The sequence below is a fragment of the Urocitellus parryii genome, chromosome 8 (assembly GCF_045843805.1).
Source record: "Urocitellus parryii isolate mUroPar1 chromosome 8, mUroPar1.hap1, whole genome shotgun sequence".
In the NCBI taxonomy this organism is placed as follows: Eukaryota; Metazoa; Chordata; class Mammalia; order Rodentia; family Sciuridae; genus Urocitellus; species Urocitellus parryii.
This window is the reverse complement of record NC_135538.1, coordinates 96,457,687-96,474,800: the sequence shown is the minus strand read 5'-3', so window position 1 is coordinate 96,474,800 and position 17,114 is coordinate 96,457,687. Positions and strand designations below refer to the sequence as shown.

Below are 17,114 nucleotides of genomic sequence, written 5' to 3'. Positions count from 1 at the left end.
AGGTACATGCAGTGACTTATTAGTCTTTGTACCTTCCAATTACGTAAACTAAATCTCTATTGAGAAAATCAATCTCTGCACAATTTATCAGGTTATTTAAAAAGTTTAATTTTATTCTGTATGTAAATAGTTGATTTCATCAGTTATTATTTAATTTATCAAATAAACTAAAACATCCTAAATAAACTGTTTACTCTAAACAAATAGTATGTAAGTTTTACCAGAAGATGTTGACATTAAGAACAACTCTGAACATAACTAAATTATGTTATATTATAAAACTTCTATCTTATTTGTCCTACAATCTGTTAGTGAAGCTTCCTTTTAAGAAATAAGAAAATAAGGCCCAGACAAACAGCCTCCTAATTCCCAGCTGTTTCCTGTATACATCATAATAGCCTTTAGTCATGGGCTTTTTAGATCAGTGGTTCTCAAATTTGAATCCCCTGTAGAACTTGTTAAAGCAGCTTCCTGGGATCGTCTCCAGAGATAATGATTCATTAGGTCAGTCTGGGTCCATGAATTTGCATTTCTAATCAGCTCACCTCACCGATGGTGGTGGTGCTGATGATCTGAGGACCACAGTTTGAGAACTAGAGTTCTGGCTTAAACCATTTTTTTAAAAAATTTTGTATGATTATGTTTAAATAATAGTCCATCACCATTAACTGGAAAAGCAATAAAATTCCTCTATCAATATAATGTAGCACTGCTTAAACATTTAGATTCCAATTTTTATATCATTATTATTCTAATTGCACATTTGCAATAACAATTTCTAATTTCTTCTTACAAAGTTCACAAGTCATTTCAACATTTTTATTCTTTCCCTCTTTAAATTTCTAATGATGTTTTATAAATCAATACTAGGAGTATCTACATATATTAGAGGGTACTGAAAGAAAGACACACACACACACACGCACATACACACACACGAACATACACACATATTCACAGAGACACTATTTTTAATGCTGAAGACTTTGAAGGAATGGGAAATGATAGTTCAGGGAAAGTCTCACCATCATTTGCCTCCTCCACACCCCTGTCTCTAGGAATCTGTTCAATTCATGTGGAAGAAAGAGATTGAAATATCAATCGTTGTCTTACACAGATTGGCCAAAAAAGGGTGAAAGTAGCTCCTATCGTCCAAAGTCCTTTAATAGCAAATCAAGTAACTTAAAATTATTAAATGAAAGCTTATTTGAAATAATGTTTTGAAGTTACAGGACACTCACAAATGACGGATAAATAGGTTAAGCCATCAACTACAGAACAGATGGAACAGACACAGCAAGCACAAAGAGATTCCATCCAAACAATGCCTTCTCCTACCCACCCTATTTTCAGTGGTCCCTCTCAGTTCTTACTATCTTGATCTCATACACAAATGTCCTCAAATGTTACAGGATCTACTGAATAGTCAACTCAATATTTTCCCTGAGTGCTGTAACTCTAAAACTAAAATATGCTTTGATATATCATTATTGATGGAACAGTGACAAATATACACATACATATATTCATAAACATAAATCTACATACAAGAAGGCATTCGCACACTCTCAATGGTCGGATGTAATGGTTTCAATTTCAGTGGAGATATATATGTTAATAAATTCATATTTATAAGACAAAATTTATGAGCCATGAATTTCTCTGGTTTTGAGTTGCTTTAGTTTTTGTACTTTCCTTATGAAAACTAAAGCAATTAAAATTTATAAACACTTGAACAGTGTTCAAATTTTTAGTTGCTGATAACTTACAATTTATAAATTAGTGATCTAAATGGTATTGATATGTGCTAGAGAGGGGGAATATTGAAACCAAAATGTAAAATATAAAACACACACCCTATAGACCAAATGTAATTATGCTCTGCCACAACAGTAATACAAACAACAAAACTGTATGTTATTTTTTCTGATTTTCATTTCCCGTAATTTCCATTGCATATAAAATTATACTTTATTGTTTATGCATAAATTTAATTTTCCAGACTTATTTTTTTTACTTCCTGAGAATTGATAAAATATCATTATTTTACAGCATATGTCAGCCCATTTTATTTATTTTAAACTTAATGGAAATGTTCTCAGTGTCCACTTTCTACTGCCCCTACTGATTAAAAGAAAATGTCTCCAACTACACTAGGAATTTGAAGACAGAAGAAATTTAACATGAAGTCTGAGTAACTACATAAGCCAGTACCAAGTTTTACATGTGATTATATCAAAACTAGCTAAGTAGGAATTAACAATAAAATAATAATAAGGATCATATTTTTACTCTCCCTTCCTAATAGCTTGAGAAGATGTGGCTTGGCTTCTCCTGCTCTTGCCTTTATACAACATGGAGAGGTGACATCAAGTATTAAGGGCTGTGGCTTCCTGTGAGGACCATGGTGTGGCATCACAGACAGCTGCTTCTTTGGAGAAGACAAATGTGAAGCTATTGAAATAGGGTATAAGGAACTCCTGGCTCTCCTGACATTCTGCATTTTCAGCAGTTTCTAGAAATACTGAGCAGAAATGGAAGGACAGCAAAGGCTCATGACAGTGTGCTGTTCTTCACTCTTTGATTGGCTTGGAGTTCTGGTATAAATGCAACAATATATTTAATATAATCTGACTTTTCTTGATGACTTTGAGTCAACTGTACTTTTCCCAAATTTAAGTTACTTACTGAAGATATATGTAACAGAAATATCCTATAAAGCTATTTGCCTGTGGGTGGAGAGAGAAAGAGAGTTGGTAGAGTAGCATCTAAAGGATGAAAGAAGAAAGTCATGAAAGGTTACAAGGAACTGTGGGATCATTTGAATAAGTTGGAATAATCTGTGTCTAAAATAGAGGTGATTTATTTGTGCTCCTTCCATCTTAGGTTGCAAATGCTGGTCTCAAAATGAATTAAAAATGGAACATGGGCTACATCATCCTAAGCATTTGTAAAGGACTTCAGTCTGACTCCTTAAACTGATCACTTCATCTAGAACTTCACTAGTATGTTAAAAGAAAAAAAGTTATTTTAATATCAGTACCATTTTTTTTCTTATAACTGAAGTTCCTACTGATTGATAGACTGGCATGATGTGGGGGAAAAAATACAGACTTTGGAACCTGACATAGATTCAAGTTCAGTGCCTCCAACAGGTGAGTGTCTAGGAAATGAACCACCAACTCTGAACTTCCCTTTCCTCATTTTGAAAGTGAGAATGACAAGATGGTCTTTGCAGAACTAAAAGAGTTCAGAAATAAGTTTGTTATCTGATAAAGAGTAGTTGATATTATTATTATTATGTAATTTCTAAAATTCTCCCTAATAATATTGTATTAACAGTTAACTGCATTTTGCATCACATAAATTCTTTGATTTGTTCCATGTGACAAGGCAGTTGCAAATCTGGAGCAAGTATGACAAAATACTATTATTTCCCCTAAATAATGCATTTTGATTAAGACAAACAATTGACACTCTATTTAATAAATTATTGCTATATTTTTCACATTAAAAGTCAACATCTGTATACTTTCTTCAACAAGTAAGCATATTTAAGAGATCTAGTTCTCTGGGGATGAGTATTTCTGTTAGCTTTATGAACCATCTCCTCTAGTTCAACTTTTCCTTTCAATATTTGCTAAAGCATCCATTCAGCAGAATTATATAAAATTAAATATTAAAATCTTGTCATAAGGGAATGGGGGTTAAGTGATCACAGACATTCACGAGTGAAACTCTGAATAACTACATCTGTTTCTCCAAAGGCCTTGGAAATATCTTTTGAACACAATCCTGAAATCTAGGCAAAGAGAGTACCAAATTACTCTCAGTTTTAACGTCTGACCAGGTCCACAACTTTCTGTAAAATGTAAGCTTAGAATTGTCCCATATCCTTTAAAAAAAAATTAGAAAATTCTTGGCCCTTAAATCAAAATTCTCAAAAAAGTAGAAATTGTGTCTAACAAAAATAAGATTCATATTTTGACTCTGACATTAACCTATGATCAGCTTCTATTTCACAGCAAAATAAATACAGATTGAGTGAAGAATTTAAAAGTGAACGCCAGACTCTGTACACCCAGTGGGTTACAGATGTAGGAACGTGGTGGCAAAGAGCCACTCTACTTCCTTTAAAATCCAAAAACATTTGGAAGGAAACCCCAGAAGGAAAGACGTCTGACAGACATGTTCTCTTTGGGGTTTCCTGCCTCGATGTGTGCCAAGCTTCCTAGATCCCATTGCTTGTTAATAAAGTTCACCAAAAAGACTTTCTGAAATGCTGATTTCATAGAGTAAAACTTGCATTAAAGAAGTTTTTATATAGTCAAAGTTTCCTGCCATCTGTATTTCCCTTACTTCACAAACCCAAGGAAGCGTGACTTGGAAAGTTACAAGCTGAAGGTGACATTTGACGCGCTCACTATCAGTGGGAGAACGAGTCCAAATACTGAATCCAAAACCAGAGACCATAGCTTAGACACTGCAACAGAGAAGCTGCTTAAACCCGAGGGGATCATTATACCCCTTGGCGTTTCTACTCCTGTAAAATGGAGAGTCCTGAAGATGCACATTGTACACTGTGTGAATTAACCCAATAGAAGCACAGATATGGGAAATGATTTAAAAGCTAGATTTTAATTTCTCTGACATTTACCAGGGGAGCAAAAAAAAAAAAACGGAAAAGATTTTTTAACTCCCTAGAGTACCAGGATTTCAAAATGGACATTATAGTCCAACATGAAAAATAATAAAGAGCTAAAACTACTGATGCTAATACTCTAAAAACAATCCTTGATTCTCAGCACCATAATAATAATGGCAATAATACTTTTCATGAAATTAAATCCATATATTTTTGCCAATTAAAAGGCGGTTGAGTTGGCTAAATTCAACTGATGTAGATATGATGGATGTTTGCTATATTTATCATATGCAACTCTTTACTTAAACAAGCATTTAATAAGGGTATAAATATTTACATTCTCTGGATAACAAAAAGGAACATAAAATATAGCTGAGCCCTCAATCCATCCATACAACTTTCATCTACTTAATAAAGAGATATTCCAATCTATTTAGCCATATTTGGTAGGGATAACAAGGATGGCTCTACTAAGCACTGTATAATAACTAGGGTTGGCAGAGGAAAGGTGAAGTACACAAGAGAAACACAGTTTCAACAAATACAAAAAGTGAACTAGCATCAATCCTCAAACCAAATTGAAAAAAAAAATAATGTAGCAACTTTTAAGATTATGGGGCTTTAAACTTTTTTAAGAGATGGTAGATTAGATAGATGAATGTACACAGAAATTGATATCTCTGCACATATACATACTCTGTGTGTTTGTGTGCATGCGTGTGTGTGTGTGTGTGTGTATTTGAAGGAATAACTCTTCATGATTCCACTCTATTAATCCTGTACATAAATCTTCAATCAGGTTATTCTGACCAGAAATACCTTCTACCTACCCAAATCTCATTTGACCCTCAAATTCACCTCTCCCACGAAGACTACTCTTCTTTTCACTATCTTCCCATGCACTGGATTAAAACAGGTTTACAGCTTTGTGCTTTTAGGTTAGTTGCAAGAAAGAATTGTAAAGGAAAAAAATGACTCAAATAAAAAGCAGAATGGGAAAAATTCACTTTTGAAGAAACATAGGAATGAAGAATAAAAATGTAGCCAAGGCAATGGCCTTGGGATACAAGCTCTACTGGCTTTATTTGCCACACCTCCCACAATGGTCCTCACCACCCAGCTCCTCCTATCAAAACCATGTGCCTAACATAGCTCTAGTTCCTTCATCATTGCCAAATAACCATAGCTGTGTGTGTGTGTGTGTGTGTGTGTGTGTGTGTGTGTGTGTGTTGCTGGGGATTGAACCCAGGACCTCACACATGCTAGGAAAATGCTCTACCATTACACTACACTCACAGCCTTGTTTATGTATTTTTTTTTTTAGAAAGCCTTTTTAATCACTAATCTTATTACTTGGCATTCGTGTAAATTATATAAAAAATAACAGTTAAAAATTACAAACATCCATGAACATGATAATTCTAAAAGTCACCTTCATGTATAATTCTTTTCATATAAAGCCTGGTTTCAGAATGAATATATTGGGAATAAGATTCCCTCCCCAATATTGTCTCTGTAAGAAAATAGCATATGAATTGACTTACAAACACAGTTAGATCCAAGAGAAGAAATTTAAAACACTTGAGTATTTATTTGCATCTGAATTCTGATCACTAAGATGGCAAACTCCTGGTGATTTAAAAACAGTTTCTTGCCTGGTAAATGATTATGTTTAAGTTCTCCATTGTTGAAAAACATGCCAATATTCAGAAATGTCCTAGATGACCTTACTCAAATAGTCCCATGTCACTGCCCATTAAGGATAAAAAAAGCTAATCGAGAGCACAGAAGGGTTACCTTGATGTCTAAGACAGCCTGGTACATGAAGAGAGAGGGCAAGACCTGTTTTAAAGACATTTGTAGAGACCTACATTTTAAGTATACTGTCAACCAAACAAAGTATTTCCAGAAGTTAAATTCAGCTCACCTGGGCAGTAATTGCATTACCTATTTAGTTTAACAGTAGTCAGAAAAGTGGTAGGAAGATAGTATTCTAAACATTGCTTTTCTTATTAAGGCTTCAAGCAGGCTGGACAATCACTTTGGAGTAAGCATTTTTTCTGTTTAAGTGATAGTTCTCTAATATATCATTTTGTTTTATCTCTTTTAAAGACCATGTGTTATATGACAGTGACCCATAAAGTTATGGGTCCATGCAGTCTAGCTCCTTGGTTGATTAGGGGTAATAAAAAGAAACAGAACTAAAAGTTATATGTGCAAGGGGGTAGAAGAGGAGAGAAGAAAGGGTCAGGGAAAGTTACAGCACAGAGTGAATAAGCATAAAGAAAGCCAGAAAACTTGGAGGAGCTCAGAGCTAATGAAAAAAACAAGAGCACAGAGTAGGGGGGAGGGAAGGATGTGAAAGCCAGCTGGAATAAGAGAAAGCAAGGAACACAGGAGCCAACAGAAATCCAAGGACAGAAAGTATTGAAGATTGAAGGGAACAGGAAATTTATTGGAAACCAAGTTGTTTTTCCTCTTGTATCCAATGCAATTCTATTCCAGGCTGAACTCTAGTCGCAACCTCAAAGAGGACAGAGGGGAAGTCAAAACTCACAGCAGTCTTTTTTTTTTTTTTTTTCCTCATGGGCAGGAGCCAGGAGTTCTGGAAAGACAGATGACAGGAAACATGATATGACAGCAGACTCCGACAGCAGATACAAGGGTAGAGGGTGGCAGCAGCATCCAGCACAGTGTTTTCCACAAATGGGTGAAGTAAAAACAAAGACAGTTGGATTCCAATTCAGAGCAGCTGAATCAGAATTTCCAGCATATTTAATAAACACCTCAGATTATTCCTGTCATCAGAAAAGAAAGCACTAGAGTAGTGGTGAATGCTACAGGCTCTGGAATCAGAGTTGCCTGAGTTCAAATCCTAGCTCTGCTTTTTACTAGCTGCTTGTCATAAGCAAGTTATTTAAACTTTTTGGGCCTCATTTACTAAATCTTTAAAATGTATTATTGTGAGGATTAAATGAGTTATTGCATGTTAAGTAACTGTGCAGTGCCTGGAATATATTGAGAATTAAATAGCAGTAGCTGTACAGTTATAAAAGTCCTTAGAATAGGAAACTCACACAAAATAACAAATCTTAACTGATTAGGAAATAAAAGATGAGGAGGATACAAATGGCTATAGCTTTTATAAAACATCAAGGAGCAAACTTCCTAATGGCACAATGACTAAGCCATAAGCTCCAGGGTTTCAGGCCTTGGTCTCAGCATGCATAAGGTAGACATTTCCCTTCAGGAATCAAAATGTGACTTGCCTTCATCTAAAACTTTTTTCAAAAGTGCATATAAATCAATTCTAATAAAAGGTGGCACCAAGATCTCATGTTAGAATCCTCATGTGAGAGAGATGAGGATTCCTCTTAAAATGGAATAAATCCAGGACTTGGCTGATGCTGAGACACTCAAAGAATCAGGCACCCTGAGACTGCTTAGACTCATTCTCTTGGTAACATACCTTATTTCACCAAAGAATGTGAAATAATCTAAAAAGAACAGATTCTCTTTAGTTATCTCCCAATATATTATTTCCAATAATTATCTACTCCTTCTGTAGAACTTTGCTTGCATCATTCTCTGCCTTTCCCTTTGTGCTAATATATATCTTGTTATGTTTGCAACTAGCAACACAGCTTTATACTTAACAAGCTACACCACACTCTCAAGTTCTCCATCCAACATTCCTAATGATCTCCTGGCCTGACACAAGGCTTTGATTCTTCCTTCGGAGGACGCCTCTCTTGGAACCATCCCTCATAGACTGCTTGGTCTCCCTTGCTCGTGACTGTAAGTATGGAGGGTATCATGAGTCTCTATTACTTATTAAAGATTCTCACTTCTTCTATTTGTATAAATCTCTTGCTCCTTTGGGAACCTCGTGATTTGGCCATATTGTCCTAATTCCTTGCTTGATGATTTAAATCCTTTCATTTTCCAAAGCCATTCAAAATTAGGTCACAATGGTTCCATTCATCCCAAATACCAAGACCATTCTGCAGTGCATCCGATGTCCTGGTGGACTTCCCTCCCCCTATTTGTTTTTCAGTAAAATTCACTGGACATTTACTCTATTGCAGCCATTAATTCACATGATCATAAAATAGCTTTTTATTGTTTATGGGGGCTCACCTATTAAACTTCTGACCACAAATACCTATTCTATCAACTCTATCATTAAATTGTGAAACTCAAATCAGTATCACTAGTCTGTGGAACTCTTTCCCCTCAGCCATCAAACGTCTTACCACAACTAAGAAGGCCTTAAGAGTGGCAATGGGCCTGGCACCTGTTATTTGAAAAATTATGGTGTAAAAATGAAACAGAATTCTCTTAAGGTGAATGAGTTCATTGTCTGAGATATATCTTTTGCTCCAAACAATGGTATTGATTTAAATATAAAATAATACCAAATAGATAAAAGCCATAAAGATTAGAAATGTGAAAATGTGAAATGAAATGTGAAATGTCAGTGACAATGACAGATTAGGCATAAAATAGGAAAACTATCCGAATAGTTACAGCAAACAATGAAATGTAAACTTGCCTTAGGAAGGTGAGTACTCAGAAAAGAGCTTTTAAGAGATACATTTAAAGCAAAATAATAGATAAATACACATGCCAAACCCAGTAGAAGAGGTTTATTTTTTGCTAGCTCTTCAAAAAATATCTAAAACAGATACAAATATATATGTAAGAGTCAAAAGAATCAAACCTTCTACAAGATACTTTTGAACAAACCGATATAAAGTACAGAAAATAGAGGAAGCAGAGAGAAAGTGAACCAGGAGCAAAATGTGTCCAAGCAAAATATAAGATTAAAAGAGATGAAAAACCAGTACTACCTTACAGTTACTGCAAGAAGTTCTGTTGTTGCACAATAGGGGATTGTGGATAACAATAATGAACTGTGCATTTCAAAAACTAGATTAAAGATTTTAAAGTTTTCATAATAAAGAAATGATCAGTTTTCAGTTTATGGAAATGTTTAATCTGATTTTAATATTCTACCATGTATCAAAACATTTCGATGTAGCCAATATTTTGAGTTCAGTTCCTATCAGGGAGCAGAGATTCTAGTAAAAACCTTAGGTTTTAACTAGGACATCTGAAAGGCTACAAACTAAAAGCAAAGGTGAATGGGAAAAGTCAGGCCCTAACCAACAAATTAGACCAACCCTCATACAAGCTAAGCACTTTGTTGGTTTAAGATAATTAAACATACATTTACTGCTTGCCAAAAAGAAAAAAAAAATCTTTCTTGAAAAAGTCAGTATCATTTAAAGCCTCAAACCATGTCATAGTTCATACCAGATATCTAATATACAATCTAAATTTAGTAAGCATAACAGGAGGGAAAATGCATGTGACAGATTGACTAAAAACCTGGATATTGAAGTTAGCAATGGAATTTAAAGTGATTCTGATAGATATTTAGAAATCATGATAATATAGAGCTGTGACAGAGAAGTAAAGTCTAGCATTAGAAATCTCAGAGAAATGCTTTAAATACAATATACAATAATTAAAATTAAAACTTCAATACATTAGATTACCAATAAACTAGACAAAGCTGAAGAGGGGATTAGTGAAAGGAAATATAAGTGAAAAGAAAATATTCAGATTGACCATGAAGAAAAAGAAATGTTGCAGAACACAACAATTAATGTAAGAAAGCCAACAACCATTAAGTCATGGATCTAAGAAGTGCTACAAACTCTTACCTAGGCAGATAGAAAAAAACTAAACCTAGACATATCATACTATACACTTAGAAACCAAAACAAGAGAATTAAAAGTACACTATTATCAAACAAAAAGTAGGAAAAGTACCTAATTTTATTGTTTGCAGCTTTGTACTGCCATCATGTATTTTAGTTCTTTATATAGGATATAAGTGTATATATATCATTTATAGTTATGAACATTTTATATATCTGTGTGTGTAGTTATACACATGTTCATGTATTATTTCAAATAATAACTGAAAGAAATCACTAGTAGGCTTTTTACTAAAGAAAACATTGAAGAAAATATTTATGATTGAAGGAAAGTAAGAGTAGAGATGAAAAAATGAAGGAAAAGCAAAGGAAAAGGAAATATGCACACAAATATAAATAGAAATTAACTGGATTCATGTTTTGTAAATATACCATATAGAGAATGAATATATATGACAATAAAAATAAAAAGCAGAAGGCAGTAAATAGAATTAATGTGGTATATTTTCATTTTAATACGTTATATTAGTACTACTTTGTATTATATTTTAACAAATCTAGGTTGTGTGTTGATATAGTTAGCAACTAAGAGTATAATACAAATAGCATTTAACTAAATGCTAATGAAGGAGAAAAACTAAATATTAAAACTTAAGTATTTAAAATATACCAAAAAATAAGAAATAAAAAGGGTGAAGGAGGAAAGAATGTACAAAATAAATAGAAAATAAACAGTGGGATAGTAGTTTGGTTCCTATCTTAAAATTGATCCCCAATAATCATAAGGTACTTTATATATTTACTAACAGCTACAAGGTTGCAATCTAAAATTATATAATTACATTGCTCTTTCATTAAATTTAAGCAAAATTATAATATATTCAGATTAAATTCCATACTTTGAATTATGATTTTTACTGACAGCAAACATGAAGGATCAAAATCAAATGTGAATAACACTAAAGTTAATCTCACATAATCTAAAATTTTACTTTTAGAAATATAATAGGTTTGAAACACTGTGCTAGAATTTAGGTCTTGGGAATTTGTTGTTGTGGTTGAGGCAAGGTATATTAATATTGAGGAGATTCATTACTGTTTAAGCAGTACTTGAAAATTGAAGAGATATTACTAAACCAAGAATCTGAAATTTAATCAAAATGTTATAGTAAACCAGTTAAACCAGCTTCATTATACCCATTTTGACAGAGACAAGTATAGACAAGAATGGAAAATAAACCAGGTCCTAAGAAATAGCTTTAGGCACAGAATGAGCAAATTTAACCTCTTAAGTCTATCAAGAGAATTTTCTAAATAACTATTTTCATTAGCAAATATACTTTGACCCAAAGAATTGAATTAATGGACCCATGGTGGAGTAAGCCTTTCCTTTACTGGTCTCTAAATTGCTAAACTTTATGCAATGAAAAGGTCAGACTACATAAAGAAAGGTAAGATTTCTATGCAATGAAAAGTTTAAACAATGACAATATCCACCTACACTTTGACCAAACTCTACATGTTCTAATTCTTATTGATTTTGCACTAATATAACAATTGTTAATTTTAACAATTTAACAAATATTTATTATGGTACTACAATGTGCCAATCATAGTTTTAGACTCTGAACAAATGTTAAGAATTTCAGAAGTATATGATGCTTATGGCCTAGAAGATTTAACAGTCATTTGTTCCCTCAGTGAGTACTTCTTGGACATCAAATCTGTAACCAGATACTCCATTAGGTACTGAGAATGGAGTGATGAATTGTTTCCTTGCTCTTATTGCACTTAATGTCTGGCCAGGAGATTAAACATCAAATAATGCTAAAACAGATATATAAGCCATATTATACATAATAAACAGGTCACTATGCAATGAAAATATAAAACAGACTACAGACCTTGAGAGTTTGGGGAATATTTCATGAGAAAGTAACATTCAGATTGATAGCTGAAGGTTGAATAGAAACTAATTAGTTGAAAAGAATTTTTCTAGGAGAGTGAAAAACAAGCAAATACCATGTTTCCAAGAGAAACATGATTTATGGAGAACTCAAAGAAGGCCACTGTGGCTAAAGTGGCAAGAACAAGAAAAAATAGTTTAAGATGATGTTGGTGAGTGATGCAATGAAAAGAGAAGCTTCAGAGAGTGCATTTTAAAAAATGTGTTGTCCATTCCTAAAAGCAATGATGATTGAAAGGTGGCTGTGAAATAGGGGGATAGTATTATTCTATTTGTAATAATGACCATTTCTCATTTATATAGACAGTGGATTGAGGGATGCATGGAAAATAAAAGACAACTTGAACAATCCAATAATTCATATGCATGATAATAAAAATTGGTGGTAGCAGCAAACTTGGAAAATCAGGTGCATTTGAAGGAATTTCAACATGAAAAATTGCGAAGCTCTGTGATACCCTGGGTGTGAAGAAAATGAAGGAAAAGGAGCTTTTGGTTTGTGCCTTAGAATAACTGAATGAATTGTGATGGCCCTCCCTGCACTAGGGCATGTTACAGAAGGCTGAAGGTTGGAAGAAGCAGAACATGAATGCAATTTTGGAAATGTGGAGTTTTAATTGTTTTTGAGAGATTCAAGTAGAGATATCAAGTGAGTAGTTGAACATCAGGATTGCAGCTCAAGAGAAAGATGGGAATATAAATATGCAAGACACATACAATCAAATAATAAGTGAAACTCTGAACATGGTTAAGAATCTCTGGGAAAAATACAGATAATTCATGAGGAACCAGGCAAATAAAGGTCGCTCAGCCTGCCAAGGAAATTGAGGAACCAGAGAGGCAGGGCTTAAGACAGTAAGGTTTTTTACAAGAGAAGCCAGGGAAGGAGATAATGCCAAGTGTCAGGTATCAGTGCTGCTGTGAGTTCAAATAAGAGACATTAAAACAAACAAACAAACAAACAAACAAAAAACCTTACAGTTCAACAGAATTGAGACAAAAAGAAAATTATTCATAAACAGTTGGACAAAAGAAGTAACTTTTAAACTATATTCTTGGGATGCATAGGAGTTTCCCTGGCAGAATGGTTGGAGGGTAAAAAGGAAATATTTAAATATTTAGAGAGGGTTTAGCTTTTTCTGCATAGAGGAGAAAGAAGTCTACATTGGGCTGATGGGAGTCCCAGAATCCCTTTTCTTTCATGGTATTTCTTCATCAGCAATCCTAGTCATAGTTAATGCACTGCTTCTGTGTCAAATAGGGCAAAGTAGACATTTATTTATTTATTTAGCCAAAGTAGTTTATCCTCTATCAATTTTACCCTGTTGTGGGCTTTTCCACAAAATGCATAAATCAAAACATAAAGGGAGACAGGGAAATATAAGTTTCACCAGCAATAAAAGTCAAGTCATATTGTCTCAAACTTGAGAAATAAATATGAAGAATTTCTGATTATCATGCAGACTGAACAGAGAAGTTAAGAATGTTATAATAGAAAGCTTAAAACAGAATGTAGGAGCTAGGCACAATAGTGCATGCTTATAATTCAAGCAGCTCAGGAGGCTGAGGCAGGAAATCACAAGTTCAAAGCCAGCCTCAACAACTTATCAAGGCCCTAAACCAGTTAGCAAGATTCTATCTCAAAACAAAAATTTAAAAGAGCTAGGGGTGTGGCTCAGTGGTAAAGTACCCCTGGATTCAATCCCTGGTACAAAAAATAATAACAGAATATAGGATGAATATAGAAAAATTCAACAAAATTAAACAAACCAGTAAACCTGTGAGATCAAAGATGGCCCTCCCCTCTACCACTGACACCAACAGGTTTTGAGTTAGAAGACCCTGGCCCTCTTTTAAGGAATGAGGAACAAAGAATCTTTTCATGAATCCACAATTGCAAAATTCCTACTTATAAAGATTATAATTGCAAACATTGCTCTACTAAACTGAGAAAACACTATAGAAAAACAAATATTAGAGTAGTTGATTTAATGCCACGTAGCAAAATGATGCTTGTCCACTAAAATATTACAATAATACCAGTTATTATTTAGTACACAAGATGAATTGGGAGTACTTTTGTATTCAGCACCTGTAAATTAAAAAAAATGATAATAATATCTAAGCCCTCATTAGAGTCCTTCCATTTTAACATATTTTAATATTTACTCCACAATTATTACTATTATTTAACATTTTGTGAAGTTATAAATTTCAAGCTTTTTAAGGGAAAAGTAAATTTATTTATATACTTTTTCTTCATCAAATTCTTTTGTTGAGAGTGTATTAAATTATTATTATGTAGATACTATGTAGATAAAGACTATTATCTTTACATGGGCTTTCAGGAATAATGTGGGAATAACTTTTAGTTGCAATAGCCATTATTTACACTTTTATTCAAGATTGCTCGAGCTTGTTGATGCATAGGTACATCAGGGACAATTAATGATCCAAAGGATAATTTTTCCCTACTATGTCTTCCTAACCTCTGTGTTGGCTTTATTTCTTTTTCTGCCTTATGTTGTGACACATTTGTCATCTTTGTTACACAGTATTAAGGAGGGAAATTAGAATAAGGCTAATGTCCTTGAAAAAAAAATGCCTGTGTATTTAAAGTACATTAGATAATGCATCCCGTCCAAGAAAAACACAGAAATAATCGTTTCCTTTAAATGACCTGCAAAGTGTCACGGATAGAGATTTTGCTGGGTTTGACCTGTAGCAATGAGTATCCTGGTTCACAGCAGAGATGATGGGAAACCTTTTAAGGGGCACAGCCCAACAGGCAGGACTGCCGCAAAAAGGGGCACAGAGATGACAAACGGAGAAAAGGGCACTAAGAGGTCGGTAAGAGAGAGGCCATCTGGCAGTGTGCATAAGGGTAGGGACACCCTAGGCCGCGAGGTGGTACCTGCGCCGAGTCGAGCGCCCCTGCCACTGAATCCCCGATCCAGAGATGCTCCCGGAGAAGCTGCTGATAGCTGAGGCAGTGCTTCACAGCGGATGGCACATTCCCCATGGCGGGGCCTGGGGCTGCAGTCAGCGATGGGAGGGAGCCTGCAGGATGATGCGGGGCGGGCACGGCGCTGGGAAACTGCGCTAGTCTTAGGAAGCGCGCCTCCTGTGCGCGGGCGGCGAGCACCAGCCCAGCGCCTCCGGTGCGCACTGCGGCGGCGCGGACTAGAGTGGAGTGCAGGCAGTAGCCAGTGACTGTGCAGGGGACAGGGGTATGATAGGTAGCTGCGTTGGACACAGGGAACAGGGAGAGAACAGAAACAAAGAACTGAGCTGGATGATGCTCAGGGAAGGCACATTTTTTTCCTGAGGGCTCTACACTCAGGGCTGGCGGTATCTATTAGCACAATACCCACCTATTGCACTTCTCACCTATTTCAGATCTTACACAGAAAGAAACAGGCATAAATGAAAGGAAAGAGGGATGCGTTTTTGTATCAGTGAGTTTGTTCTTTCCTAGACACGGTGTAGCTCAGTGTAGATTTTTTTCATCATTGAGCTCATTTGAGTTTATGTTTTATGACCAAGAAAGAAAAAAAAAACTGTACTTCAAAATCTTGAGGCAGTTTACAAGGTTAAAACACATATATAACAACAGTCTAATGAAGAAGAAAAGACAGAAGGTCCTAAATTAGAGAAGAGTCAGTAAATGATCAGTATGTTGGTGCTGCTAGTTAAATGCTGAAATGGAATTATGTTTTTTAAGACACATGGCTCAAGACTCAAAGTTATTGAAGCCCGGATCCATTCAAAAGGAAAATTCTTTAAAAAGGTTCTTGGGACTTTAAAATAAGAGAAATCCTTAGAAAGTGGGAAATTTTGGAAGATGGTTCTGGGGCTGACACTGCACTCACCCCAGCCCCCTTCACTAGCACAAGCACACTTGACACACTTGAACTGTTGCACTATAAAACTTCGGAGTCTGCTCAGCAGTCTGCAACTGAAAAGATACAGTCAAGAATAGTCCCGTGCAGGGTATCTGGAGTTTCTTGGAAACCCAGCTAGGTGTCCATGACCAGGGTTTTCTCTTGGCCCTATTGTTTTCAGCAGCAAATATAGACTGGAAGCAGACTGCTGCACACACCGTTGTCACAACCCTCTAAAAGTATCAAAAGATCACCTTGTAAAATATAGTGTAAATAAATTCAGAAGAAATTTCTATTCGGAATTTTTTAAAAAACATTACTACCACTGTGTGGTGGTAAGACTTCCACTGGAAAAGAGGGCTCAGAGGATTTTTCAGTGAAACAGCACCAAAAGGGGCAGAAGATAAGATCTTAGACCCTCACAACTTTGACCAGGGATGGATTAGATTGGAGCGTCCTCTGAGATGCTACAGTGAAGTCGTGCAGTTATTGGATACCTCTAAAACCTTCTAAAACACCAAAACTTTGTTTGCTGTTTACTTGAACATTGTTATTTTATAGGCATATATCCATAAAACCAAATCTTTACTAGATAGTGTTTCCAGCAGAACTCAGCTGTTAATTAATTTTCTAATATACTTGAAATGAAGCATATAGGTTGCATTAATGTCCAATAACATTTTCTTCACCGTATTGTAATTCTGTAATGGAGTATCATATTTGAAAGAATTTATAAAAATTCAATTTGAACAACAAGAAATTTAAATTTTCAAAATGGAATTAATTATTCAAAATTTCAAAAAGTTTTTCAATTAACAATGTCAAATACCTTTCATACAAAGGCTGAACTTCTGGAGAACATGACCTCTAAGATAAACCAAATATTCTAT

The 17,114-nt window shown here is 34.8% G+C and overlaps 1 protein-coding gene across 4 annotated transcripts in view; it reads right to left on the bottom strand.

Annotated features, from left to right (window-relative positions):
• The window catches only part of Hmgcll1 (3-hydroxy-3-methylglutaryl-CoA lyase like 1), a 138,697-nt gene extending 123,287 nt beyond the window's left edge, over window positions 1–15,410 (bottom strand). For all 4 annotated transcript variants that reach the window (XM_026398952.2, XM_077801944.1, XM_077801945.1 and 1 more), the window contains exon 1: window positions 15,255–15,410. In XM_026398952.2, coding sequence (XP_026254737.2) covers window positions 15,255–15,362 — 108 coding nt within the window. In that variant the 5' untranslated portion in view covers window positions 15,363–15,410. The remainder of the gene's footprint in view (window positions 1–15,254) is intronic.
• Between the last annotated feature and the right edge of the window lie 1,704 nt (window positions 15,411–17,114).